The sequence below is a fragment of the Equus quagga genome, chromosome 1 (genome assembly GCF_021613505.1).
Source record: "Equus quagga isolate Etosha38 chromosome 1, UCLA_HA_Equagga_1.0, whole genome shotgun sequence".
In the NCBI taxonomy this organism is placed as follows: domain Eukaryota; kingdom Metazoa; phylum Chordata; class Mammalia; order Perissodactyla; family Equidae; genus Equus; species Equus quagga.
In genome coordinates, this window is record NC_060267.1 from 20,039,661 (window position 1) to 20,065,533 (window position 25,873).

General features: G+C 37.8%; 1 protein-coding gene across 3 annotated transcripts in view; it reads left to right on the top strand.

Moving 5' to 3' along the window:
* The window catches only part of SENP1 (SUMO specific peptidase 1), a 49,966-nt gene that overhangs the window by 21,647 nt on the left and 2,446 nt on the right, over positions 1 to 25,873 (top strand). For all 3 annotated transcript variants that reach the window (XM_046639208.1, XM_046639198.1, XM_046639217.1), the window contains 11 exons: positions 2,849 to 2,952; positions 3,035 to 3,321; positions 5,118 to 5,172; positions 9,127 to 9,165; positions 9,996 to 10,080; positions 10,298 to 10,453; positions 11,397 to 11,528; positions 22,889 to 23,092; positions 23,944 to 24,023; positions 24,936 to 25,020; positions 25,544 to 25,639. In XM_046639208.1, coding sequence (XP_046495164.1) covers positions 2,849 to 2,952; positions 3,035 to 3,321; positions 5,118 to 5,172; positions 9,127 to 9,165; positions 9,996 to 10,080; positions 10,298 to 10,453; positions 11,397 to 11,528; positions 22,889 to 23,092; positions 23,944 to 24,023; positions 24,936 to 25,020; positions 25,544 to 25,639 — 1,323 coding nt within the window. The remainder of the gene's footprint in view (positions 1 to 2,848; positions 2,953 to 3,034; positions 3,322 to 5,117; positions 5,173 to 9,126; positions 9,166 to 9,995; positions 10,081 to 10,297; positions 10,454 to 11,396; positions 11,529 to 22,888; positions 23,093 to 23,943; positions 24,024 to 24,935; positions 25,021 to 25,543; positions 25,640 to 25,873) is intronic.

Consider the following 25,873-nt stretch of genomic DNA (forward strand, 5'->3'; position numbering starts at 1 on the left):
TCCAGATAAAGTATAACATACCCAGTGTTTTTTGTTTTAATGAAACCCAAAAAGGAAAAGTACCTTGTATCATTTTTTTAAAAAAGATAAATTCTGGTGATCTTCAAATTAGCATGCAGAATAGTGAAAAGTTCTTAACCTTTTTTCTGTAATTTCTTTTTTAAACCATAAATTAGTTTAAACTGAAAGTATGAGGCTTGAAGAGACCTCAGATAATTATTTGGAATATGGAACATCTATTCCTGTCTATTTTATGTTGTCTAATGGCTATGAGATTGTCCGGGCTCAGACGGAAGCTTTCTTTCAAGGTATATTTATTGGGGAAAATAATTTGTGGGGGGCTTTGTGTTAAATTGATTTTAAAAGATCAGTTCTTTACATCGAATTAATCTATATTTCTTGTTATTTGCATTAGCTGAGTCACTTAATGGCATCATGGTTCTTCATGTTTTATGTATAAGTATAAAAATTTATTCTAAGAAAACATTTCGCTATGTAATGTGAGGGAGGAGGGAAGTGTTTTTAACTTTTTATGGTTGAAGTCTTTACCACAAAGATCCTTTCTCTTTTCTTTCTATTTGTGCTCAGTCTTCTTTTGAGGTTTTTATGTGATGGGGATAATTCTTCACATTCCCTTGGTTTGCAAACTAACCTCTTACACCAGTTTATCTGCTTTACTTTCCTCCCTATGATGTGATGATACAGTCAAAGCTTTTTAAAATGTAGTTTGGTGGAACCGTGGAAATGAACTAAAATGATTGGTTGATTAAGAGTTACCTTCCATGACCCAGGTGGTATTCCTCTTCTGATTTCCCTTCCCTCCCTCATATTTACCACCTCTGAAAATAACATATTGTTAACCCCCTTGTATTGTGGATTAGGTTATTTGGTGTAGTGGGAAAGTGGAGTCAAGATTTACAGTGTGGGGTATGCAAAAATTCCACTCATTAAAGTGCCACATAACAGATTTCCTATCTATGGATCACGATGGAGTTGGTTGGCAAAGATCTTTCTTACAATCTAATAATCTGTAATGATGCTTTATTCTTTAGACTGTCTACTTAAAGAATCTTCATAATAGCAAATTTAGCTTTTAATAAAGAAGGATTTGTTTTCATTATAGTTTTTAAATTTGTTTCTCAAATACTCATATCCTTTTCAGTAGCATAGCCGAAAACAATAGATTTGGTTATTGGTATTAATTTATACCCGATAATTGTCTCTTTCTAACCAGTGTAATTTTTGTGCTTTCACTGAAGTACACCCAATGCTGTAAACAGTCTCTTCACAAACACTAGAAAAGAGGACTGCCAACATCTTGAATATGATGTTAACATCCAAGGGATAAAATAATGGGGTTTATTTTCTTCCTATAGAACATTGCAAATTTGTTTTTTCTCTTGGATCTATTTCTCCACCAAATGCTCAACTAGTTCTACCTTTTCTTATCACTCAGCTATTCAAATTTAAGGATAGCTCTTTCTCATAAGGAGCTGTCATGCCTCACAGTTCAAGGTATATCTTGCTAGATCAGTAACGTTATACTAACAATGTGATTGAAATTTACTTTGTTGCAAAAGTGATCCAAGAAGAAAAAACTTAGTGTGTGTTTACCTTTGGATAGATAATTGCTTAATTCATTTTGCTTTTAACAAACATTTGTAATTGAATAAAATGTTTATGTACATATTGAAATGTTACAGTGCAAGATGTTGCTAGCCCTGGCACAAAGTATTAAAATTATTTTGTGAAGATTGGTGGTTGTATCAAACTGTATATAAGACTGAAAAAATAAGTACTGGAGCATGTTATTTAGTGAATGCAGCCCGTTGCTTCAGGGATCTGTATAGAGTAGATACTTTACCATGGTTACAAGTTCTGTAATCAGGTTCTCTGCTAAGTGACTTCATCTCTTACTACTCTTCTCCTGATTCCCGGTGACCTTACTCTTCCGTGGCCACATCACATTCCTGTCTCAGCCTTTGCATTTGCTGTTCCTTTACCTGGAGTTGTCTTTTATAAATTTCTCTTTCTTCCTCCTTTGACTTAAGTTTCTGTTCAAATATCACCTTTTTAGACAGGTCTTACCTATTCCTGCTGTTCTCTCTCCATCATTTTCTATTCTCTTATCTTTAATTTTCTTTATACTACCTCACTAGTTTTTTGCTTGTCAGTCTCTTTAACTGTAACGTAATCTCCACAAGGGCAGAGACTTTATTTTATTAAATGCAGTGTTGCTAGTGACTGGAGCACAGTAGATGTTTAAGTTAATAAATGAATGAATGAATGTTATGGAGTATGTGCTTTTCCCTAAATTCACTTTGGGGACTTAAGAATAAACGGTAAATAAATGTTGGTGATGAAAACCATCTCTGGAAAATACTTACACTCTTAAAAATTAGATAGAAAAGAAAACTGTTAGCAAGGTATCCCACTCTGATCTTGACTGTTCTGGTTACTTCCTTGTGATTGTTCTAACAGATATCAGGAACCAAGAGGTTAGTTGGAATCCTAATTTAGAGGTCCTCAAATGTTTTATTTCTGGGACTCTGTCAGTTGACTCAACAGTGATTACCTACTAACCTTCTGGTTTCATATCCTATAGCTTCTCTGCACTATTATTTACATATGTGCCCCATAATTTTCAAAAATATGCTTTCTGGTATTTACTTCCTTCAACTCCTCTTATATACACTTTATAATTTTCCAGAATATCCTTAATGAACCATAAATCTTAATTATCTTGAGGACTCTGCTTGAGCTTTGGCAGAGCTTCTGGGAGGCTAGATGTTACTTTGAGAAACACTTGCCTTGTTGGATGTGTTTAAGATTCTTTTTTCTTTTATAGACAGTACAAGAAGAAGAAAGAGAGATTTACAGACAGCTGCTACAGATGGTCACAGGGAAACAGTTTTCTGTAGCCAAACCCACCACACATTTTCCTTTACATCTGTGAGTCACAGAAACATATTTCAAATGAATTTAATTAAACATTTTATTATTTGGTATTGAAACTATATTCTTCTCTTGCTAGGTCTCGATGTCTTAGTTCCGGTAAGAATACTTTGAAAGACCCACTGTTTAAAAATGGAAACTCTTGTGCAGCTCAGATCATTGGCTCTGATACTTCATCATCTGGATCTGCCAGCATTTTAACGACCCAGGAACAACTGTCCCACAGTGTGTGTTCCTTATCGTCTTATACCCCAGATGTTGTTGCATTCGGATCCAAAGATTCTGATTCTCTCCATCAACCCCAACATCACCACTCTCTTCCACATCAGCCAGATAACTTACCGGCTTCAAATACACAATCTGAAGGTAAAAAATGATAAGTGTATACCTATATTTTCAATCCTAATTGCCAGTTAACTGTTTATGGGAGCTATATGAATTATAGGCAAGGTTGTAATATACATGTAACATATAATTGTTGTTGTTGGTGCTGTTGAGTCAATTTGAACTCCTAGCAACCCTGTGTAGAACAGAGCAGAACCCTGCCCACGCTTTTTGCACCATCCTCTTACCTTCTGCCGATATATCAGACTGAAACCTGTCAACCCTGGGTAACCCTGCTGATATTTGAAATACTGGTGGCGTACCTTTCAGCATCACTTCAGCACGCAGCTGCCACCATATGACAACCAACAGATCGGTGATGTGGTTCCCTGACTGGAAATGAACTCGGGCCGTGGCGATGAGAGCCCCGAATCTTAACCACTAGACCACCAGGGCTGGCTCATTAACATATAAGATACCTTAAATACATATAATTCGGTTAGCCATGCCACACGTAAACTAAACCTACAAGTAACTTACCTTTTTCTTACATGGAGATGCAAATGACTTCACATAATATTTTATTTAAAATATTAACTTCCTGGCAGAGTCTAGAGTCAGAGTACACTCAGCCCAATTTCTTGAGTACTTTCTCTGTTTTTAATACTTTATAATGAAAATTAAGTACTCTGAAGTTCTAGGAGTTTTGGAACATCAATTAAGTATTGAAGTAAAAGTTCTTAACTAGGTAATATTTACAAAACCTGTATAGGTTTATGCATTTTAGAATGATCATCAGCAAGTTTTGGAAACAGAGAGTTTTCTACCCAACTTTCAGCCAACCAAAATATTCAGTCTCTTAGCATTCCAGTTAATTAAGGTTTTGCTATGATAATTTTCTTTGCTTAGTTTTCCCCTTCTTTAGGTATGTGTTATGTGTGTATTTATGGTATGTATGTATTATGTAACTTAAGTTTTAGGTTAAGTGGTTAGACATTAGGGATCTTGTGATCAATTTCTGAGCCTCCTTCCTCAGATTGTTTTATTTATCTATTTATTTATTTTTTTACTCTAGTCCTCACTTTCTTAAAATTCTCATTTGGGGATTAAAATTGTTAGTGGCATCATTATATAGCTACACATATTCATAAAAACTTGTATTAAATTTTGTGAGGTGATTTACTGAGAACTGTTATAAGAAAATGCCTTTCACCTCAGAAACATACACTGTATGGCAGATGCTTAGATACAACTCACCTGGAACAAACATACTACATTGAACTGTTCGATTACTTTCCTTGTACCATTTAATAAATATTCTAAATGAGATTCCTGCCTTTATCAACATAGAAAATAAATGATCCGATTTAATTTGTACTTTTTAGACTCTGCTACTTCTCCTATTGCTGTTTCTCTCTCTTTCTGCCTTCCCTCTCCTTCCTCTCCGGTTCCCCTTTCCTCTTTCACCTTATCCAATTTCACCGTAGTTCAAGGACTAAAGACTTGAGAAATAATGTCATGTTCTTGTTCCCCAGAAAGAGGAAAAGGAAGCACAGGGAGAAAGTGCAGCCTAGGAGTAGTTGTTGACGGGCAGATAGACTTGCAGTTTAGAGTGACTGCTTCACTTGTGGGGCATGCTCTTCACTGAGTCCTATTTCTGGCTCAGTGAAGATAGACCTGCTTCTCTTTCTCTTCCATTGTACCTTTATTCTTATGCTATGTTATTTTTATGGAAATGGAATGTAACAAAGTATGAGAACTTAAACTCCAGACATCTAGAATGTATAACTCTGTGGAATTTTATTAATAATGATATGCTCTTGTGTTTCTTTGTTCAGGATCAGACTCTGTGATTTTACTCAAAGTGAAAGATTCCCAGACTCCAGCTCCCAGGTAAACTGTGAAAAAAGGACATTCTTAACATATTGTTTTCCCTCTTTGATCACAGCTTCTTCACTAAGAGTTACATAATATAAAAGTAAAGCTGCCTCAATTCAGACTTCTCTCACGTGTTATTTGAATGATTTCAATGACTGTCTGATTAGTCTTCCTTCTTCTGGCCTTCATTTTGTTCTTCATTTCATCTTCCACCGTGTTCTCTAATCCCTTATTTGCCTTCTTCTTTAGTCCGTCTTCCATTCTGCAACCAGAGTGATCATTCTAAAATGCATGTCTGATCGTTAAACTCCCTCCAGGGTGGCTTATCAGACATAGAGTCAAACCCAATCTCCTTAGTATGGTACAAAGCACTTCCTCCCAAGCCTCACTTCCTATCACACGTTCTTTCCTTTAGTAAGTAAGTATTTATCCGTAGCCTTCTATGTGCCAGGTACTAGTACGGACATCAGGGATAACAGCAGTGAACAAAATGAAGTCCCTGCTCTCAGGGAGCTTATTAGGTGTACAGGGTGTGTGTGTTGCGGGGGGGCGAGGGGGAGGGGTGGCGCAAAAAGTGAACAAACAAACATATAGGCCTAGTGGTGATAAGTGCTGTGAAGAAAAATAAAGCAGGGTAATACATAGACTGGGGTTGTGGGGTGCTATTTATCTAGTATGGTCATGGCAAGTCTCTGATAAGGTGACATTCGAGGACATTCATGATGGAGGTGATAGAAGGACCCATGTGGAAATATGAGACTCTTTCATGTGTTTATTATATGCTGAACTGTAATATGATATGTACTTTCTTACCTTCACATTCCATGTCCCTTCTGCCTGGTATGTCCCCCCCACCTCAACTTGTCTGTCTGGCAGTAGTCTCTTTCTTTTCTTTTAAATCTCAATTCAAATGTGATGTGTATGAAACCTGATCCCTCTGGGAGGTACTAAGTACTTCTTTCTCTGTAATCCAGTAGGTTGCTGTTTAGATTGCTATGTCTTTGCCAGATAGAGCCTTAGCAATTCACTTGCTCGAATGATAGTAGTATCAGTTTTCCATTGAGAAGATTAAGGATAATAAAATGTTCTTTCTCATCTCAATTCCTTTACTTCTTTGCAACTCCCCTATATGTTCTAAACTTTAGATCTTTAAAAAAATTCTCTGTTATATTTTCTCAAGGAGATTTTATAGTTTGGATTCTTTATTCTTTATACCTTTTTTTTCCAGTCAGACCTGGATTCTGATCTTGCCTTTTCCAGGCTTCATGTAACTTTGAACAAGTTACTCTTCTGAACCTCAGTTGCCTTATCAATAAAATGCCAGTATTAATGCCTTATTGTTGAATTATGTGAAGGTTAACTTACAGATAAAGCACTTATAAAGATGTTGCACATGTAGTGCACAAAAGTAGGCATTTTTTCTTGGGAAAAAGTTAATCTCATGTAAAGAGTGCTTTCAGTTCTTTAATCATTCTTTACTAGCATTTCCTATGGAGGATTTCTCCTGGTGATGACCGAAAACTAAGATGAAAAGGGAAATGGTCTATTGGGTAAGACTGATTGAATAATGCTGTTCCCAAGGCTTCGTTGATTGGCTCTTTATTCTTAATCTCCTACCACTGCCTCTCAGTTCCAGCAATGAATAGATCTGCTGTTATTTCCCAGAATGTGCCACGCCATTTCATGCCTCTGTGCCATTGTACGTTCTGATTCTTTGGCCTGGAGTTCACTTTCTCTCCGTGCCCACTTGTTAAACTCTTATTTTGCTTTCCAAAATCTGACTCAGGTATTATTTTTTCTCGGATATTTCTCTGACTTCTCCAGATAGCATTAGTCTTTCCCTCTAGTACTTCCATTCCTGTACCTCGTTTGTTACTATCACCTGGTGCCGATTGTAGTGCCTGGCACATGATGGGTACTTAGTAAATAAACCTTTGTTAAATAAATGAATTTCCTAGAAAACCCAAAATACTCCCTTGAGTAGCCCAAGTACTCATCATCTCCATTTTGATTCAATGCTTTGGTTTATTAAAAGGCACTTTAGAATGGTAGAAAGAACACAGTTTTTAGAATTGGACAGACATAGTTTCTAATCGTGGCTCTTCCAAGAAAAATTATCCTTATGAAACTCAATTTCCTTTTCTGTACAGTATGAGTAATAATTCCTCATTATATTGAGGTTTAATTAATAGGATTATCTTGAGGCTTAACTAATATGTAAAACCCCTAGAGCAGAGTTTTACACATGGAACACTAAGTAGGTGCTCAGTAAAGAGTTGTGGTTATTAGTATTACTGTATGCCTCAATTATATGAGAAATAATGAATAATCACTGTGAAAAACAAAGAGATTTTGCTTTTTCCCCCACATTTTGCTTTCGTAAGCCATCAGATCCCTCGATCCATTGAAGAGAAATGCTGTCCTGTACATTATTTATTTCTTCAATAAAGACTGAGTGCCTGCTATATGCCAGGCACTATTCTTGGTTCAGAGGGTACACTAGTAAATATGAAAGACAAAAATTCCTATCCTTATCAAGTTTATATTTTAATAAGGAAAGCAGACGAATTTGAATAGCATGATCCAATATCATGAAATTCTATATAATTCTTGTCACTTCTTTATATTGTGCAATAATCTCATGTTCATTTGCTTTTAGTATCACGTACTAAGTAGCTCCTCGCAGTGCTCCCACTGATCTCTGTGACTTTCTATCTTGGTTGTTACATCAGTTATTCACTGTACCAAGGGAATAGGCCACCTCCTCCTGTGTTCTCCCCTTATTAACCTCAGTGACAGTGGGAAGGCAATAGAACAGCATTTTCATTGCCAAACCCCAGCCTAAGTTTGATTGGGAATACTAATTCTCAAAAGTTAAGCTGAGGAGCAAGAGATACCCTCTGAGCCTTTACTAGGACAGATGGTAGAGATTTAAGAACTAAAAAGGACTCTATTCTTTCTTTTTTTTGAGGAAGATTAGCCCTGAGCTAACGTCTGCTGCCAGTCCTCCTCTTTTTGCTGAGGAAGACTGGCCCTGAGCTAACATTTGTGCCCATCTTCCTCTACTTTGTATGTGGGATGCCTACCACAGCATGGCTTGACAAGCGGTGCATAGATCCGCACCCAGGATCTGAACCGGTGAACCCCAGGCCGCCAAAGCGGAACGTGCGAACTTATCTGCTGTGCTGCTGGGCCAGACCCTAAAAGAGATTCTATTCTTCATATTTTGTAAATCTAAAAACTAAAACCCAGGAAATGAAGAGACTTGCTCAAAGTCACAAAGCTGATCAGGGACAGCTCCAGGAGATCCAGGTCTCTTAACTTCCAATTTGATGCTCTGTTTACTGTTCTACATATCTGAAAGTATTTGGAAGAGTGTTCACTCTTCCATTTGTTTCTGTGAGGGAATAGAATTGGTCTCTCATCTTTTTAATGGAATTGTATTGCTTATTCTCCACTTTTGTTCTTCGACTCTAGCCATTTGATGTGAACTATTCTGTGGGTGCAGATTTTCAGTATCTACTGTGATTCGGTTGAATATGTTTTGATTCAAGTAGACTGCCAAGAAGCCCAAGAAGCCATAAAACTTGACTAAATCATTAATAAATCTGTCATTCTGAACCATTTGGGGAGAGTAATGCTCTAGCTTCATATCTTAACAAATGATGTACTTTATCACATCATGTTGGTCTCTTGTGCAAGTAAGAAGCTAAGCTAAACTTAATTTCTCTGTTGGACTTTGGATCATCTTTTTAACTTATATGTGTGCAAATGACTCATATTTGTTTTCCTTTAGTTCCCAGTTACAATTATTTTATGTAATTTAGGTCCTTTTATTAATTCCATTCTTGTAAAGCATTCTTATAAACTATTTAAACTATTTAAATAATTGGTTTTCTTGGTGAAAATATTTGAATTTTCTTATAAGCCTCCTGCTCATTTGACACATTTTTCTTTTCCCGTCCATAGTCCTACTTTTTTCCAGGCAGAGCTGTGGATCAAAGAATTGTAAGTTTTTATTTTTTATATCATTTTTCCTTCTCCATCACTTCCTAGAAGAAATCAATTAGCCAATCACCCTATTTAGTCAATAAAAATTCCCTATTTATAAAACAACTTTTAAGTTGTTGGATTTTTAAAATTTTGCTGGAGTTGGGGCATTTCCATGCTCAGGTTTATTAAATGTATAACAATTATTGGAGCTAAATTGGAAAAATTTTCACAGTAAGTTATTATATAGAAAGAAAAATAAACGCCCTTATTTTCACATCAATAAAACTAATTTATTGAATAATTCATATTTCTGGAGTTTGCAAAATCACTGAAAGCTTTTAGTCTCCAATTGCAAGAACTCCCTCTGAGATATCCAAACGCCCCCTGGTCTTGTTGATTTTTTTTAAAGAAAAAATAAACCCATATTTCATCTTTTGGAACACAAATGCAATGTTTGAATTAAAATGATATCAGTGATATCTTGCATTATTTTCTCCTTTGGAATTCAATCTCACTTTTGGATTTCCAGAATGAAGCTTTACGTTCTCTATAATCTTAAAAGCATATTAAAAAAAAGACTACACATTTGCACATATCCACAGAAGTCATCTGTTCACACTTAGCAACAAACTAATCATTTTAATCATTTCAGTAAAAATAGGATAGTTTCAATAATACCATGTGGTTTCACTCTGTCTTAAAATATAAGTGTAGTGATAAATTAGTGTAAGAATTTTAGACTTTCTTTGTAAGTGTTTTATATTTAATGCTCATTATGCATCAACAGTGTGCTTGGTGCTAAGAGAGTGGTCTGCTTTTGTGTGACATTCCTTTTCATTTCCTAGAACTAGTGTTTATGATTCTCGAGCACGGGAAAGATTGCGCCAGATTGAAGAGCAGAAAGCATTGGCATTACAGCTTCAAAACCAGGTAAAAAACTTTGGATAAGATTATAAATAGCACATCCAAGTTGAAACTAATTTGAAAGGTTACCTGGATTTGGGATCAGAGCTTTTGTAATCACAAGATTATATGGTAGCGTAGCATGGTATGATAAGTGCTATATGTTCTTGGTCTCTCCATCTAGTGCTACAGGGTACAGAGACAAATTTCTTCATCGCCCTTATTCTAAAGTTCTGTCTTTCAGAGATTGCAGGAACAGGAGCATTCAGTGCATGATTCAGTAGAACTGCATCTTCGCGTACCTCTTGAAAAGGAGATTCCTGTCACAATCACCCAAGAAACGGGAAAAAAAGGTCATAAATTAACTGATAGTGAAGATGAATTTCCTGAAATCACGGAGGTAAATTACGTATTATGAATTCCTATGCTAGCAGTGTTGTGTTTAGAAAGAATGCTTTGGATGAATTTCAAACATAAAGGTAACAGAACACCTGGCATTTAAGATGTATTGAATACTCCTGCTTTCAATTGTACTATACACCAATCTCAGTTTTATTTTTAAAGGATTGTTCAAAATTGAGGAAAGAATTATGGGTGGCTTTTAACGACTTCAGCGAATTTAGTAGATTTATGTTTTGTTTCATGTGCATTTTTAATTAATGTACACACTTAGTAGTTTGACGTCAAATAGTAGGCTGAGGCTTACTATTTTTTTAATAAAAATTCAGTTTAAAAATTTGGAAAATATATAAAAGTCGTCTATGTACATTTTTTTTTTTTTAAGATTTTATTTTTTTCCTTTTTCTCCCCAAAGCCCTCCGGTACATAGTTGTATATTCTTCATTGTGGGTCCTTCTAGTTGTGGCACGTGGGACGCTGCCTCAGCGTGGTTTGATGAGCAGTGCCATGTCCGCGCCCAGGATTCGAACCAACGAAACACTGGGCCGCCTGCAGCGGTGCACGCGAACTTAACCACTGGGCCACGGGGCCAGCCCCAGTCTATGTACATTTTTAAATAATCTGTTATTTTTGGAAAGGTTCTATTTCTTAGGAAATTGTTTGGACCAAAGATATAAAATATAATTAGGTCATCTCATGCACTTAGAAAATTTGAAAGCAGAAGCTTATTTCAGACTTTAGGAATAATATAAAACAAGGATGTGAAATGTGCTGAAAAAGAGAAGGGAAGACAAGATGGGATGGAAGGAATAGAAACCAAAATGTTAGAAGTAAACAGTGGGTTAGTGATAAATATAGTCTGGGGGATTGTATGGAGCCTGGTGAGAAACCTAGTGCATCTGAAGCCATCTATGCTTGATCTCTGACAACTCTTGGTTTCTTAGGAAATGGAGAAAGAAATAAAGAATGTATTTCGTAATGGCAACCAGGATGAAGTTCTGAGTGAAGCATTCCGCTTGACTATCACACGCAAAGATATTCAAACTCTAAACCATTTGAACTGGCTCAATGATGAGGTAATCTCACACCCGTTTTTATATTGAAATAGTAAGTGAATATTAAGTGGAAACTAAATCAAGGCATTATCTCACTGTTTCTCAAAGTGTGGTCCTCAGATGATCTACGTCAGAATCAGCTCTCACAGGCCTTTCCATTCTCCTGAATAAGTATGAGGCAGTGTGGTGGGGATGTGCATTTTAAACATCTCAGGTGGTTTTTATATACTATGAGGTCTGAGAACTGCTGATTTATCTTTTTATGTATGGAAGATTTGGACACTGAGGGAAAGGACTCTCACTCGTTGGTATTCTCACTCTCTAAGGCACTGCCCTGTAGTTCACATCTTCTAAGCAAATATTTCATAGTTGACCATGTTGCACAATGAAGGAATACTTTGGGATTTCCTTTTCTACTTCCCCTTCTATCTCTACTTGTTCTAGGTCACTTAGATTATTATGAGTGATAAGCTTTCTAAAATAGCCTACACTTATACGTGATATTTTTAAACCAACATTGAAAAACTTTGTTAAATATTTGATGTATTGGGTTAAAAAAAAGTTGTGGGCCTCAGCTCCTGAGTTCTAATTATTTTAAGTAGATTAAGTACACTATAATCTTTAAACCGCTATGTCCTATTCCTAAATATGAAGGAGCCTCTTTTATTTCAGAAAGGATATTTTCACAGCAAAAGAAGAGAACTGGATTGGGTTTTTTCCCTAAGTACCTGCCTTCTTTCTTAGGCCCACTAGGAGCACCCCTGCCTGATTTTGGGTGTACTCAAGCTTCACAGCTATGGAGGATTTTTAGGTTCTTAGTGTAATAAGCACTAGATATTCTAGATACTATGTCTTGATATTGTACCCTTAGGACCTTCCAAATTATAATGTTGGCTAATACCTAGAGAGCCTTTACCTCATGTTAGGCACTATTCTAAATGCTTTATGTGTTCTACTCCTGTAATAGTCACCACAACCCTTGGAGGTAGATACTATAGTTTTATGATCTCCATTTTATAGATGAAGAAAAAAGGCATAGAAAGATTTAAGAAATTTGCAAGATTACATGGCTGGTAAGTGGCAGAGCCCAGGATTCAGATCCAAGCTTTGAGTCTTATCTATTATGTCATACTACCTCATAATCTTAAGTTGGATTCTGTTTTAGGATTAGATGTATAGAATTTGAGAGTCATGTCATGCCCAGCATGTTAATTTTTCTTGGGGGCCAACTGGACTAGCCCCATTCTCTTTGTCACTGGTGAGTTTATAATATATAAACTTCAGAAGTTCATCACTCCCTGAATAGTATCTTTGACTAAGAATAGTAAGAAAGACATGGTTTGACACTTTCTTGCTTTAGGGAAACCACCCTTGCTTCTTTCAGCTCAGAATAGTGATATAAGAACATTGGATCAAATAACAGAAAAAAAAACAGCTCACCAAATCAAAAGGCAAAATGAAAATCAAGGACAATCAAAAGTATCCACCAATTAAGTGTTTTTGATTTGGAGACATTAATCTGTGGTCTCTTTCCATTTTTTGGCTGCCACTGCTAAATGGGAAGGGATCACAATTATTCTAAAGAGATTATAGCCCATTTGTTGTAAATTATGCAAAACCTTCTAGGGGGCAGCAATGAGTAGGATATGAGCTGAGTTCTTGCTATTTTCTATGGCATTTACCTCAGTGAGATCCCTTACAGAGGCGGCATTCATCAGGACATATTTTCCATTCCCTGGGCCCATCAGAGACTGGATTTTTAGCAAGCAAAGTTCATGGAAATTACATTATTTAGAAGAGCTGAGGGGAAGGAAAGATTCCTTGTCTACTTTATCTCTACCACATCTACCCATAACTTTTATAGGGAGTGCTTGTCTTCCTATTTCAGGATAATGTTAACTTTGAAGGCAGCTGCCAGTTCACATGTCCATGATGATGATGATGAGAACTATTTTAAAAAGCACCCTTTCAAAGTACTATACTTCTCAGGCTTTCAAAGTTATTGCCCTTGAGAAGCTAACATTCTGATGGGGAATTAATTTCTTAAGTATTCATACATTTTAAAAATGCTTAACTCTGTTTCTCAATTGTGAACTCCCGATCTTCTTTGGCAAGTAATTTGTTCTCTCTTCAATCTTATTCTTCTCTCAAATAGATATTTTCAGTAATAACCATTTCTCTTCTTTTTATGTCTCCCATCAGTTTTATAGGCCACATTAAAATTTTATCCAAATAAGGTTACTGGCACATTATTCTTACCATTTTATAGACAAGGAATATAAGGTCCTGAAAGTAAAAAGGATCAGATTTAGTCTATAAGGAAAATAAAATACAGAAGTCCTGTATTTGAGATATGCACAGACAATTATTAGGCTACCCTTTCTCTGATCTCTTTCCTAAAAGGAGAATAGGCCACAATGCCTGTTCATACAGTAGGCTTTCAGAACATGTCTTCATGAATGGATTTATATATAGGTCAATAGTTAAATTCTTTCTAACTTCAAAGGACTAATGATTGACAGGATTGACATTTTACCTCAATATAAGAAAATGAAATTTCTTGAAATGGAATGTGGGAACTGGCTGCCATATATACAAAAGGAGGCTGGAAGACTGATAACATCAGGGACATTATAAATCTGGATTTCTCTACTGGATCTGGTGATTAATTATTAATAGAAGTATTGAATAAAGGGAAGGAAGATAGGGTTAAACAGAAGAGCAATTAGTTGCAAAAGTAGATTGAAAGCCACAATCAAAAAACAAAAGGAAATTTTTTTTTTTTTAAAGATTTTATTTTTTCCTTTTTCTCCCCAAAGCCCCCCAGTACATAGTTGTGTATTCTTCGTTGTGGGTTCTTCTAGTTGTGGCATGTGGGACGCTGCCTCAGCGTGGTCTGATGAGCAGTGCCATGTCCGCGCCCAGGATTTGAACTAACGAAACACTGGGCCACCTGCAGCGGAGCGTGCGAACTTAACCACTCGGCCACGGGGCCAGCCCCCAAAAGGAAATATTTTTAAACGGATGTCAGTATTAGAAATTACTTTTTAATTCCTGGAGATTGAATTGGATGATTTCTGGAATCCAACTGTCAGATTCTAGGTTAATGATCCTAAGGAGAGGACTGCTTTGGTGTTTATGTTTCTCTTTATGGCCTTTATAGTTCTGCCTCTTAGAGGGCTTTAAAGTTGTTTTGTAAGACATCTGATACATTTAAAAATACATGGAAATTATTTAGACATACAAGTAAATGAATCTGACTTCTGCTTCTGGTCATAATAGAGTAAAACAGATCAGATATACCCTTTCAGCCTAACTAGAAAACTAGACAAAACATGAAACAACAATTTTCAGACATTGGATAACAGCAGTACAGGGCAGTAATCCCTAAGAGAAGAGAAATGAAAGGGGTGAGCCTATGATTCCCCCAGCTTGCTAGGATGATGCGTTGAGGACACAGAGCTAGTAGAACCTAGCAGGGCCTCACAGTCTTGCTGAGTGGAGAAGACAGAGTTCAGAGTTTGGGGAGGCCAAAGTGGCTAAGATTTGTAAGGTAAAATACTGGAGGGGAAGGTGCTGCACAAAGAGAAAGCTCCAGAGGTGTGCAGAGGAGCCCGTGTCAAATCTTTGCCTGAATACTAATTTGTGCATGTATAGGAAGAAACTACCAGAGGCTGGGGAAAGAACCACCAGAAAGAAGGAATCAGAACAAACCTCAGAGCTAAGACAGGTTGCCAAGAATAATTCATGTTCCAACCAGTTAGAGTGGAAAAGTCACAGGCCATTGATTAGAGTCCTCAAAGGGTATTGCCTCACAGGTGGGACCAAACTGGCCTAGAATAAGTCTGCTCTGGACCCATGGTAACAAAGCTTAAAAACTAGGCTTGAAAGCTTGAAACTGATCTAAGTAACGCAACTATGTCACAGAATGAAACCCAACAATATTTAAAGGAATACAACAAATTCTAATAACAACAAAACCCAACAGTGTGAAATGCACAATGTCCAGCATCCAGTCAAACATTACCAGGTATGCAATGTGAAAGGAATTATAAGGGAAAAACACCAATCACTAGAAATACCCAGAAATGACAAAAATGATAGAATTAGCAGACAAGGATATTAAAACAGGTATTGTAAACATATGTTCGGAAGGGGGAGGAAAATGGACATTATGAGGAGAGAAATGGAAGATATAAAAAAAGACCCATGGGTCCAGCTCCATGGCTAAGTGGTTAAGTTTGCACGCTCAGCTTTGGTGGCCTGGGGTTCACCAGTTCTGATCCTGGGCACAGACCTACACACACAGCTCATCAAGCCGTGCTATGGCGGTATCTCACATAGAAGAACTAGAACGACTTACAACTAGGATATACAACTATATACTGGGGCTTTGAACTTCTAGAGATGCAAAATATAGTATCTGAAATAAAAAAAAAAATACATTGGATGGGATTAACAGTAGATTAGACACCACAGAAGAAAAAATAGTAAACTTGAAGATAGAGCAACAGACACCACCACAATGAAACAGAATAAAGGCTGAAGAAAGATGACTAGCGCTTCAGTGAGCTGTGGGACAATATCAAGCTACCTAAGCATGTAATTTGGGGTCCCAGAAGGAAAGGTGCGGTGTAAGTTGGGTCAGAAAAACATGTTTGAACAATGGTGGAAGATTTCCAAGTTTGAAAACTTACACTGACAGATTCAAGAAATTTAGCATACCCCAAGTAGAAGACATACCACACTAAAATGCATAATAATCGAATTGCTGAAAGCCAGTGATAAAAAGGAAAAATAATAAAAGCAACCAGAGGAAAAGAGACACATTATATACAGAGGAATAAAGATAAGAATAGCTCTGTCAGAAACCATGTAGGTCAGAAGACAGTGTAGCTACATCTTTAAAGTACTGATGGAAAAAAACCCTTGTCAACCTAGATTCTATGCCCAGCAAATATATCTTTCAAAAAGTAAGGCTATACTTTTTAGACAAACAAATGCTGAGAGAATTCATCACCAGCAGACCTGTACTGTAAGAAATATTAAAGGATGTTCTTCAGGCAGAAGAAAAATGTGAGGTAGAAATTTCAGTCTACACAAAGCAATGGAAATGCTCTCATTTTTTAATATCTCTGGAAGACAATTGGCTATTTAAAGCAGAAATAAAACAGCGTACTGTGGGGTTTATAATGTGTAAAAGTAAAATTTATGACAATCATAATATAAAGGGGGAGACAAATGGAAGTACATAGTGTAAGATTCTTACATGATACCTGAAGTAGTATGATGTTATATGGAGATAGACTGCAATAAGTTAAAGACTTAATATTGTAAATCCTAGAGCAACCACTAAAAGACAAAACACAAAGAGGTATAGTGAATAAGCAAATAAGGGAGATAAAATGGAATAAAAAAATACTCAATCCAAAGGAAGGCAGAAAAAGAAGAAAAAACATACCAAGAACAAATGAGATAAATACAAAAAAAGAGCAAGATACTAGATTTAAGCCCAACTATATCATTAATCATATTAAGTGTAAGTAATCTAAGCCAGCACTGTCCTATAGAAATATGTTAGCCACATATGTAACTTAAAATTTTCTAGTCATCACATTAAAAAATGTAAAAAGAAACAAGTAAAATTAATTTTAAAAATTTATTTAACCCAGTATGTCCAAAATACATCATTTGGGCATGTAATAAATATGAAAATATTATTAATGAGATATTTTACTTACTCTTTAAAATGTGCTATGCATTTTACACTTAGAGCACATTTACATTTACAGCACAGTTTGGATTAGCCGTATTTCAAGTGCTCAGTAGTCACATTTGGCTAGTGGCTACCATATTATACAGTAGAGATTAAACATTCAGTTAAAAGGCAAGGATTGTCAGATTGGGTGAAAAAGCCATCTACAAGAAGCCCATTTTAAATGTAAAGAAACAAATAGGTTAAAAGTAATAGGATGGAGAAAACATACCATGCACACACTAGTCAAAAGAAAGATGAAGTAACTATACTAACATCACACCAAGGAGATTTCAGAGCAAAGAATATTACCAGTAATAAAGAGAGACATTTCATAATGATAAAGGGGTAAGATCATCAAGAGTATTTAACAGCCTAGATTTGTACGCACCTAATAACAGAACCTTGAAATACGTGAGGCAAAACTTGAGAGAACTGAAAGGAGAAATAGACAAATCTATAATCACTAAAGTAGACAGGAATTCATTAAGGATATAGAAGACTGGAACAGATAAATGGATCCCACATACCCAAATGTCTGTGGGCAAAACATACTTCCTCCTCTACACAGCACGATATGCCCTATCCCACCTGGAAAAATAGGATAATGTGGCATTTCCTCTCTTTATTTTCCCTCCAGGACCCTATCCTCCTTGTCATCCCTTACAACTAATTACATGGAAGAATTGGAAAAATAGCAAGCAAACATGTCTTTTTTCTGCTTGCGTTTCACAAATCCATTTGTACCCAAAATGGAAAAGCATTGGACTGCTAGAGTAGTATCTTTCCAACTTTACTGGCTAGGGAAAGGCCATAAGGAATAGACTCATAGCAAATATGGGGAGTGAAGAAGTGCAGGAAGAATTAGGGTAGAACCTATAAAGCAGACTGTAACTACACTGAAGACACAGCTAACAGGCTGACTGATTACCTGTGTTGTAAGTTTCATCTCTGAAAGGAAAGGGATGTCTTTCAGCTATTTAGCATCACAGTAGCCTTGTTTATAGAGAAAGTATTCTTTCTTATTCATAGTGGCAAAGTGAGAAGGCTTTATAAGGGATATACCAAGGTCACCTGATTTTTAGTGCAGAATCAGGATCTGGAATCAGAGCACATAACTCTTTGTCTAGCATTCTCTTTCAGAAGACAAATCTTTAATGGAAATGGGGAATTGGTTGTGCTCATAGTTTTCTAATTGTTTCCAAGGAGCAGTTCATTCTAAGTGATGCTCAGTAAAGAGGGAACAGCTTACAAAACATGTCCAACTTGACAAACCTAGCACACGGAGTAGGTTTTCCTTAGGGAGTAAAAACTGATTACATAAGAAGAATAAAACTTGAAAAAATGAGATAAATTAGTTAAGTGAATATGCTGGATCTGCCATATGCCATACACTCTTACATGTGGAATAAAATGATCAGAATAGAAATTTTAGTGTTTCTAACATGACTCATTGGTAAATTCCACATCGTTCTAGTTTACCTCTTTAAAGTGTTTCCTAATAGAACTAGTCCTTTTGATAAACCAGGGATTTATGCAGGGAGGGTCACAGGGAGAGTAGTAATTACAGTTGTCATAACTCCAAAAAAATAGGTATTGCCTGCCTGTCTTTCTCTACAGTAATTCTAATAGCTTGTTACTTGAATTTGCATGTGAGAAAAAACCCTGGGTCCATGTTCACCACGAGGGATGCAGTACACAGAGCTTACCTGAAGTCTGCCTTCTTGGTTTCTATAATATTATTAGGTTAGATCTTAGGAGTGAATGACCTTCTCACTCAGTAGCATTCAAGTGCTGCTGCTTTGTTAGTCTTTGGGGCTTTGTGATTAACAAGGAGAGATTTAATTTAAAAATCAGAATGGGAAGGTCAAGGTGAAAATCTAAAGAGGTAAAGGGAAAAATGGCTTCTTTTCCCTTAAAAGTTGTCTTGGTTTCTGCTCAGGAGCACTGTCATGCCCAGGACTTCTTAAAAATTTTTTTGGTGAGGAAGATTGGCCCTGAGCTAACATCTGTCGCCAGTCTTCCTCTTTTTGCTTGAGGAAGATTGTCGCTGAGCTGACATCTGTGCCAGTCTTCCTCTGTTTTGTATGTGGAATGCCACCACAGCATGGCTTAGTGAGCAATGTGTACGTCCGTGCATGGGATCCAAACCGGCGAGCCTCAAGCCACCAAAGCAGAGTGCACGGACTTAACCACCACGCCACTGGGCTGGCCCCATGCCCAGGACATTTAGAACATTTTTTTCCTAAGCCAATTAGAAGGGTTCAGAATGTCAAATTGGGAAGGGTTAAAAGTCAAGACTTTACTGTTAGTGAAATATTTTATTTCTAAATGCATGAGAAAACAGTAGTTTGGCTGGTTTACTGGATGAAAAGGAAGATACAAATAGCAATGGTCATATATGTCATTGTGGTAACATACAGGAAAAGGATTGAGTCATTTGTTTGAAAGCATTGTAGGCTTTTCTTTTAAAGAAAAGTTTTTTTAGCTTCAGCCTGGCAGCTCTTCAAATAAAATCACAAAGGAACAAGACTCTAAACAACCATCCCATCCCCAACAGGACTGCATAGACAAGCAGGCGCCCATGGCTAAGGCTGTGAAGGCAGCAAGAAGGCAGCTCCTTAGGCATCAGGAGCCACAGCAAGCAGAGGCAAGCATGGGCCCCAAAAAGAGTGACCAGTGGACCAACACTGGCGGTCGTCCTCCAATGCTGGTATATTGGCAAGGCAGACAGTAGGCACAGGCCTGGTTTACTACTCTTAGCCCCCTATTTCAAAGGGAATTCAAGATCTTCTGGAGCTAAGAGAGTCTTGTGTGCAGAAAGGCTCTCACCATGGGAGGGGAGGCACCCTTGTCTTCACAAAATACAGCCAAGTGCTGTGACCATCACTGCTTCTCTTTCATCTTAAGCACTGTGATCCCTTCTCTCATTTCTTTTTCCTTCATCTTCAGCCCTCCTCCATAAGGTGATGTGTGGGATTCTTTTTGTTTTCTAACTCTTAGCTTGTTTTTTTGGTATGTTTGTGTCTTGCCTAAACTATGGCAGTTTTCCTCATTTGGACACAGTAATAGCTGAAAAATTGAGGAGAGAAACTTGTCTCTAAATTCTGCCTCAGATGTCAGATTACACATCCTCACCTAATGGGAGGGAACATTGAGGCCACCAAGCTCCCTCCTAGTAGGATACAGGGAAATGAAAAAGAACCCAGATCACTCCTTCGAGCTAGTTAGCAAGCTGACTTCGGAGGAGTCCCTTTCCCTCTCAGTGGAAAAACTTTGGTTGGAGACAGAGCTAAAGCAGTGGAAGAGGGATTCTCAAAGGAAACAGACAGTGTGGTATCCTGATTGCTAGCTCTCTGTTCCTGTTCAGCTGGGTTTCTTTAGCTTTATAGTCTACTCTCAACAAAATAAGAATAAAATAAAAAAAGAAAACAAACTCAGACCGTGTAAGTCCCACTAAACTTCACTGGATTCTGGTACTCTTTCCTCCTGAAAAATAGGATAGACGTGTGTAGCTTGACACTCAGGGTAATGATCCTAAAGGTGATAGTCCTCTGATGGGCACCTGGGAGAGATCGATCTCCATGGCTTTCATGTGCTTAGCTCTCCTTATTTCTCCTCCTGATTCCTTTCACCTCCCCCTTGAGTCCTTACTGCCTCTTATAATATATAATTTGCCCCATGGAAGGTTTGGCTTACAGTGACTGGCAGGTCATCTGCCTATTCACTTCACGCCTTGGATTGAAGAGTGTAGCCTTGTGATAGGGCTAACATTGTGGGATGGGTAGAATACCAGAGGAATCTATCACTTCTTGCTGATTCTCTCTCATTAGAGAATACAGTTTATAGCCTAGAAATCTGTGCTTGCTGGGCAGATCCTCCTGCATTTCTGGCTGCTGCCTTCAGAAACCTAGAAGCATCTTTTAGCACCTTTATCCTCGAGGACAGGGTTAGATTGAAATTCAAGATTTGAGAAAGCAATGATCCTAATTGTGTCTGATTCATTATCATTATTTAAAATAACTAATCTCTAGTTATCTATTGGGCATCACACTAAGCAGAGAGTGGGCCACAACCTGAGTCCTCTGGGCCTGCTGGGCCTGTTGCTGAGTCTTCAGAGGTACAGGCAGAACTGTGTCTTTCTTCAATCCTAGCCTTCCTCACCCGTACCCTCCCAGAGCTCTGCCTCATGGCCAGTGTGGTTTCCCTGCAGCTGCCTAGGCATCCTCGTCTATAGGCCCTTTCTCTAGTCTAGACCATGCTCCGGTGTGTTCTTGGCAGAGTTTCCTGCTGCCGACCCAATATGTAGTTGCCTACTGTTGGGCAGTAGCTCACTGCTCTGGCATCCTAGTGTGTAAATATTTGTCAAAGGACGGGGGCGTTTTCCCATTCCCCAAAAAGCATTCTGAAAAATGTGCCTGTTTTCTTAGTCATATTTCCAAGCTGTGGATCTGTTAGCCCATTCATTCCTTGCAGTTGACAGACATTGGCCTGGCCTCAGCTGGCCACGTAAAGTAAGTATGCGGTAACTTCCGGCACAGTAACTTTCAAGCTTTAGTACCAAGGAGTCTTGGACCTAAAGGAACCATAGAGGACGTAGTCACTATTAGAGAATGTGTTGTTTTATTAACAGGAAGAATCACATCACTCCCATATCCAGCATTTTAGTTTCTTTCACTTGTACTTGATACTGAAGGCATAAATGGAGTCAACAAAAATGGGAAAGCTAACCATATAGGTTCTAGGGGAGAACTTCACTCTTCATGTTTGTGACTTTACTTCCAGGTCTCGTGTAATGTAGGTTTTTTTTTTTTTTTAAAGATTGTATTTTTTTCCTTTTTCTCCCCAAAGCCCCCCAGTACATAGTTGTGTATTCTTAGTTGTGGGTCCTTCTAGTTGTGGTAATGTAGGTTTTTATACTACATCCATGTCTGCCTCTATAAAGATGACATTGCTGAGCTGCTGTCAGTTTAGGGTATTTCCCAGTGCAATTGATGGTTTATCCTGTCACTCAGTTCTCCTTGAGACCAAAACAGTTTGCCTCTACAAGATGGTTATTAGGCTGAAAAGGCAGTCTTCAGCCATGGAGCAGTTTTCTATCTTTGTGCAAAACCAAGTGACCTACTTAAATGGATTGAATTGTTGATCTTAGCATTATTAACACTAGACTCTTAACTGACAGGCTCAGGATTTATTTAAATTGCTCATACAGTCCCAATAGCTCAAGTAACTGCAAATATGCCTTATTAAACTGCTTTCTTTCTTCCTTTTCTTTTCTCTAAGTCTCACCTTCTAGTACCCCTTTTCTTCATTCTCCAGTTTTTTGAGTTAATCCTCAGTCTTCTACAAGTCTGGCCAGCATCTGCCCATATGTATCCCCAACCCATATATGATATATGTACATAGTCAGCTTTTTCTGTTTTCACTGTTTATATCCACCTCAGCCTTCTTCCTTTCTAGTCAGAATTTGCTATAGGAACATGAGACTGTTGGGAGTTGAAATCTTAACTGAATTGATTAGGAAACAACATATACTGTGCAATATAGCACTTGCTTTTCCTTCATACAACACAACTCTTTTGAAGGCCTTAGTAGCTGTTTTAATACATACAATTTCTTCCCACAGATCATCAATTTCTACATGAATATGCTGATGGAGCGAAGTAAAGAGAAGGGATTGCCAAGTGTGCATGCATTTAATACCTTTTTTTTCACTAAGTTAAAAACGGCTGGTTATCAGGCAGTGAAACGTTGGACAAAGAAAGTTGATATATTTTCTGTTGACATTCTTTTGGTGCCCATTCACCTGGGAGTGCACTGGTGTCTTGCTGTGAGTACCTCTTTTATTTTTGATAAAATTGAAAAGAAATCTATATAATTATAGAATACACAGAGAGTAGTGAGTAGTTCTACATTTTTTCACTGGATGATTAAGAGAAAGAGTAATGTTTAGTTGGCTAAAAATTGGGTAGATCAATGAACTTCCTGTTAAGAGTGAGATACTTAGACTTTGAAGAAAGTAGTGGAATTTCCTTTCCTGGAAATATTTAAGAGAGAGTTATAAGTTTAAGCAGCCTCATGGCAGTGCATGGAGGGAAAAGGTGACTTCTTGATGATGCCAACTCAGATTCTGTGACTATTATTTTCTGCCTAATCATGACTTGCCTTGCATACTTGGTAATTTAATATTTTTTTGATGCTGAAAACATGGATACGTTAACTGAATGTATTAATAAAAGTGTAAAAGTTATTTCAGTCTATTTTTAATTATATTTGAAAAGCATGAAGCCAGAAGGAAATTCTCCAGGTAAAGAAACAACACCCAGAATCTTTTACCACCATTCTGAAACTGTGTGGAAATGATCTAACTCAGCTTACGTTCTCTGAAGAGTACGTTGTGTCTTCCCTGCTGCCCACGTTGCAGATGGAGAACCTGATTACTTGAAAAAGGTTTCAGGGCAATTAATGGGGCCACCAGTCAATCGGCCCCCATCATAGTTCTATGTCAATAATCCCCCTGTTCTTCTTTCCACTGCAGATTATGCATGGTGTAACGCAGAGTATCAATCAGACTTGTCATGATTTCACAGGAAATCTAGCAAAAGCCTCCAAGTTCCAGGGAAGGGAAAAGCTGAGAATCCAGTTTTCTTCACTTTATAAACACAGATTTTTTATTTCCAGGTTGTGGACTTTAGAAAGAAGAATATTACCTATTACGACTCTATGGGTGGGATAAACAATGAAGCCTGCAGGATCCTCTTGTAAGTAGGGAGTTGATGACAGAAGAGTTTGGTACTGGGTATATATTGTGTTTTTCCAGCTATTGAACTCAGTTCTTTGATATCTTCAATGGAGTGATTAATAAAGGAAATCTTCATATTAAGTAAGAATGGATATTTTACATCTAAGTAAGTAAAGTTTAATAATAATACAAAAATATGCCCTATTGGGGACAGTTACTGTCCCAGTGCACTAAAACATAGAGTGGATATATACATTCAGATATAGAAACTGCTTAGAAATCTTCTAATCCAACGTCCTAATTTTTTCAGATGAAGAAACCAAGACCCACAGAAGTGACTTTAATTTGCTCAGGTCCTTCTAATTAGTGGCTCAACTGGGAACCAGAATGCAGATCTCTTTATACCCTATCTGTTTCTCTTTCCAAAACGCCTATTCCTCACTGTACCACTCTGGTGGCAGGAGGAGGCAGGTTCCAGAATGGTGAGCAGTTTGCGCTTAAGAAGAGTGCTCTATTTGAGGTATACACTCAACAAATTGTTGGTTTGGATTGAATTTTCACACAGGAGAATGAATCAAGACTAAAAATAGTAAACACTTCAATATTGCTGGAGAAACATTCTTCTTCCATTAGACTGAGTTTGAAAGTACCACATATAAACCAAGGAAAGGAATCAAAACTCGTTCCTCAGGAGGAACCATAAGTAGAAGGGTCTTGGGTATCAGAGGCAGAGGTCATGTTTCTTGTGAGTTGACAGTGGGGCGTGAGTTGTAGTGGCTGCAGTCCAGAGAGTCCCGGCCCAGCATTGTATACTGTTTCCCTCAGAAGTGCAGGTGAAAACTCTTCCTAAGGACTATCAGCCGTGTTCTTATGGTGGCAGCTGTCATCAGTGTTCCCCACAGTTCATCGCATTCTCTCCCAATACCTTTAGGCAATACCTAAAGCAAGAAAGCCTTGACAAGAAAAGGAAAGAGTTTGACACCAATGGCTGGCAGCTCTTCAGCAAGAAAAGCCAGGTACATTTCATCTTGATGAGATGGAAATCCTGATATGAGGACATTTGGGAAGGAAAGAATTTTACTGCTTGATTCCCAGGGACCTTCTTTAGTGTCCAGCCTGACTTCAGCTTGGTCGTTTGCTTCCTTGGGGAAGGTGGAGTAAGCTCTCTGTGGGAAAACTGGTAATGTGTTTCTTATGTAGAACTAGGTTTTCTAAATACCCAGCTATTTTGCTAAGCTTTTCACTCCTGTAGGAAATGTTTGCTGATTGTTTAGCTCTTGTGAGAGGGACCAGTTTTTACATCCTTAGGTGCCATGGAAGTCTACGATAGTCTCCTGTGTGGTTTATACGAAGTCCACAGGCCAACTGAGATGCTATATTTTTTTCTGTGAACCTCTGTTCTGAGTGGGGTACCAGGGTCATCTCTTTAAGATTCAGGGAAACCTGTAAAATTTATATCCTTTGGTTCTTATTTATAATCTAATAAAAAGAAAGAAAGCTTGGAAAGATGTCACCTTTTTGTTGTTTTTGGTCTTTCAGGAAATTCCACAGCAGATGAATGGGAGTGACTGTGGCATGTTTGCCTGCAAATATGCTGACTGTATTACCAAAGACAGACCAATCAACTTCACACAGGTGAGCTGAGCCTTCAGGAGCGAGCTCTGTGAGCACCTGGCCTCCCGGCTGCCTGGTAGATGTTTTTCTCTCCGCTTGCTCTGCTTCGGGCCCTCCACGTCAGCCTATGGCTCCTAACACTGGTGCTTCCTGCCCATGTCACGTCACAAAAAGAAGGGTCGTTCTAGGCCGCATCCTAGGTTACCATATATCACATAGTGTAGTCAAGGAATCCTGATCAGTAGTAGAACATTC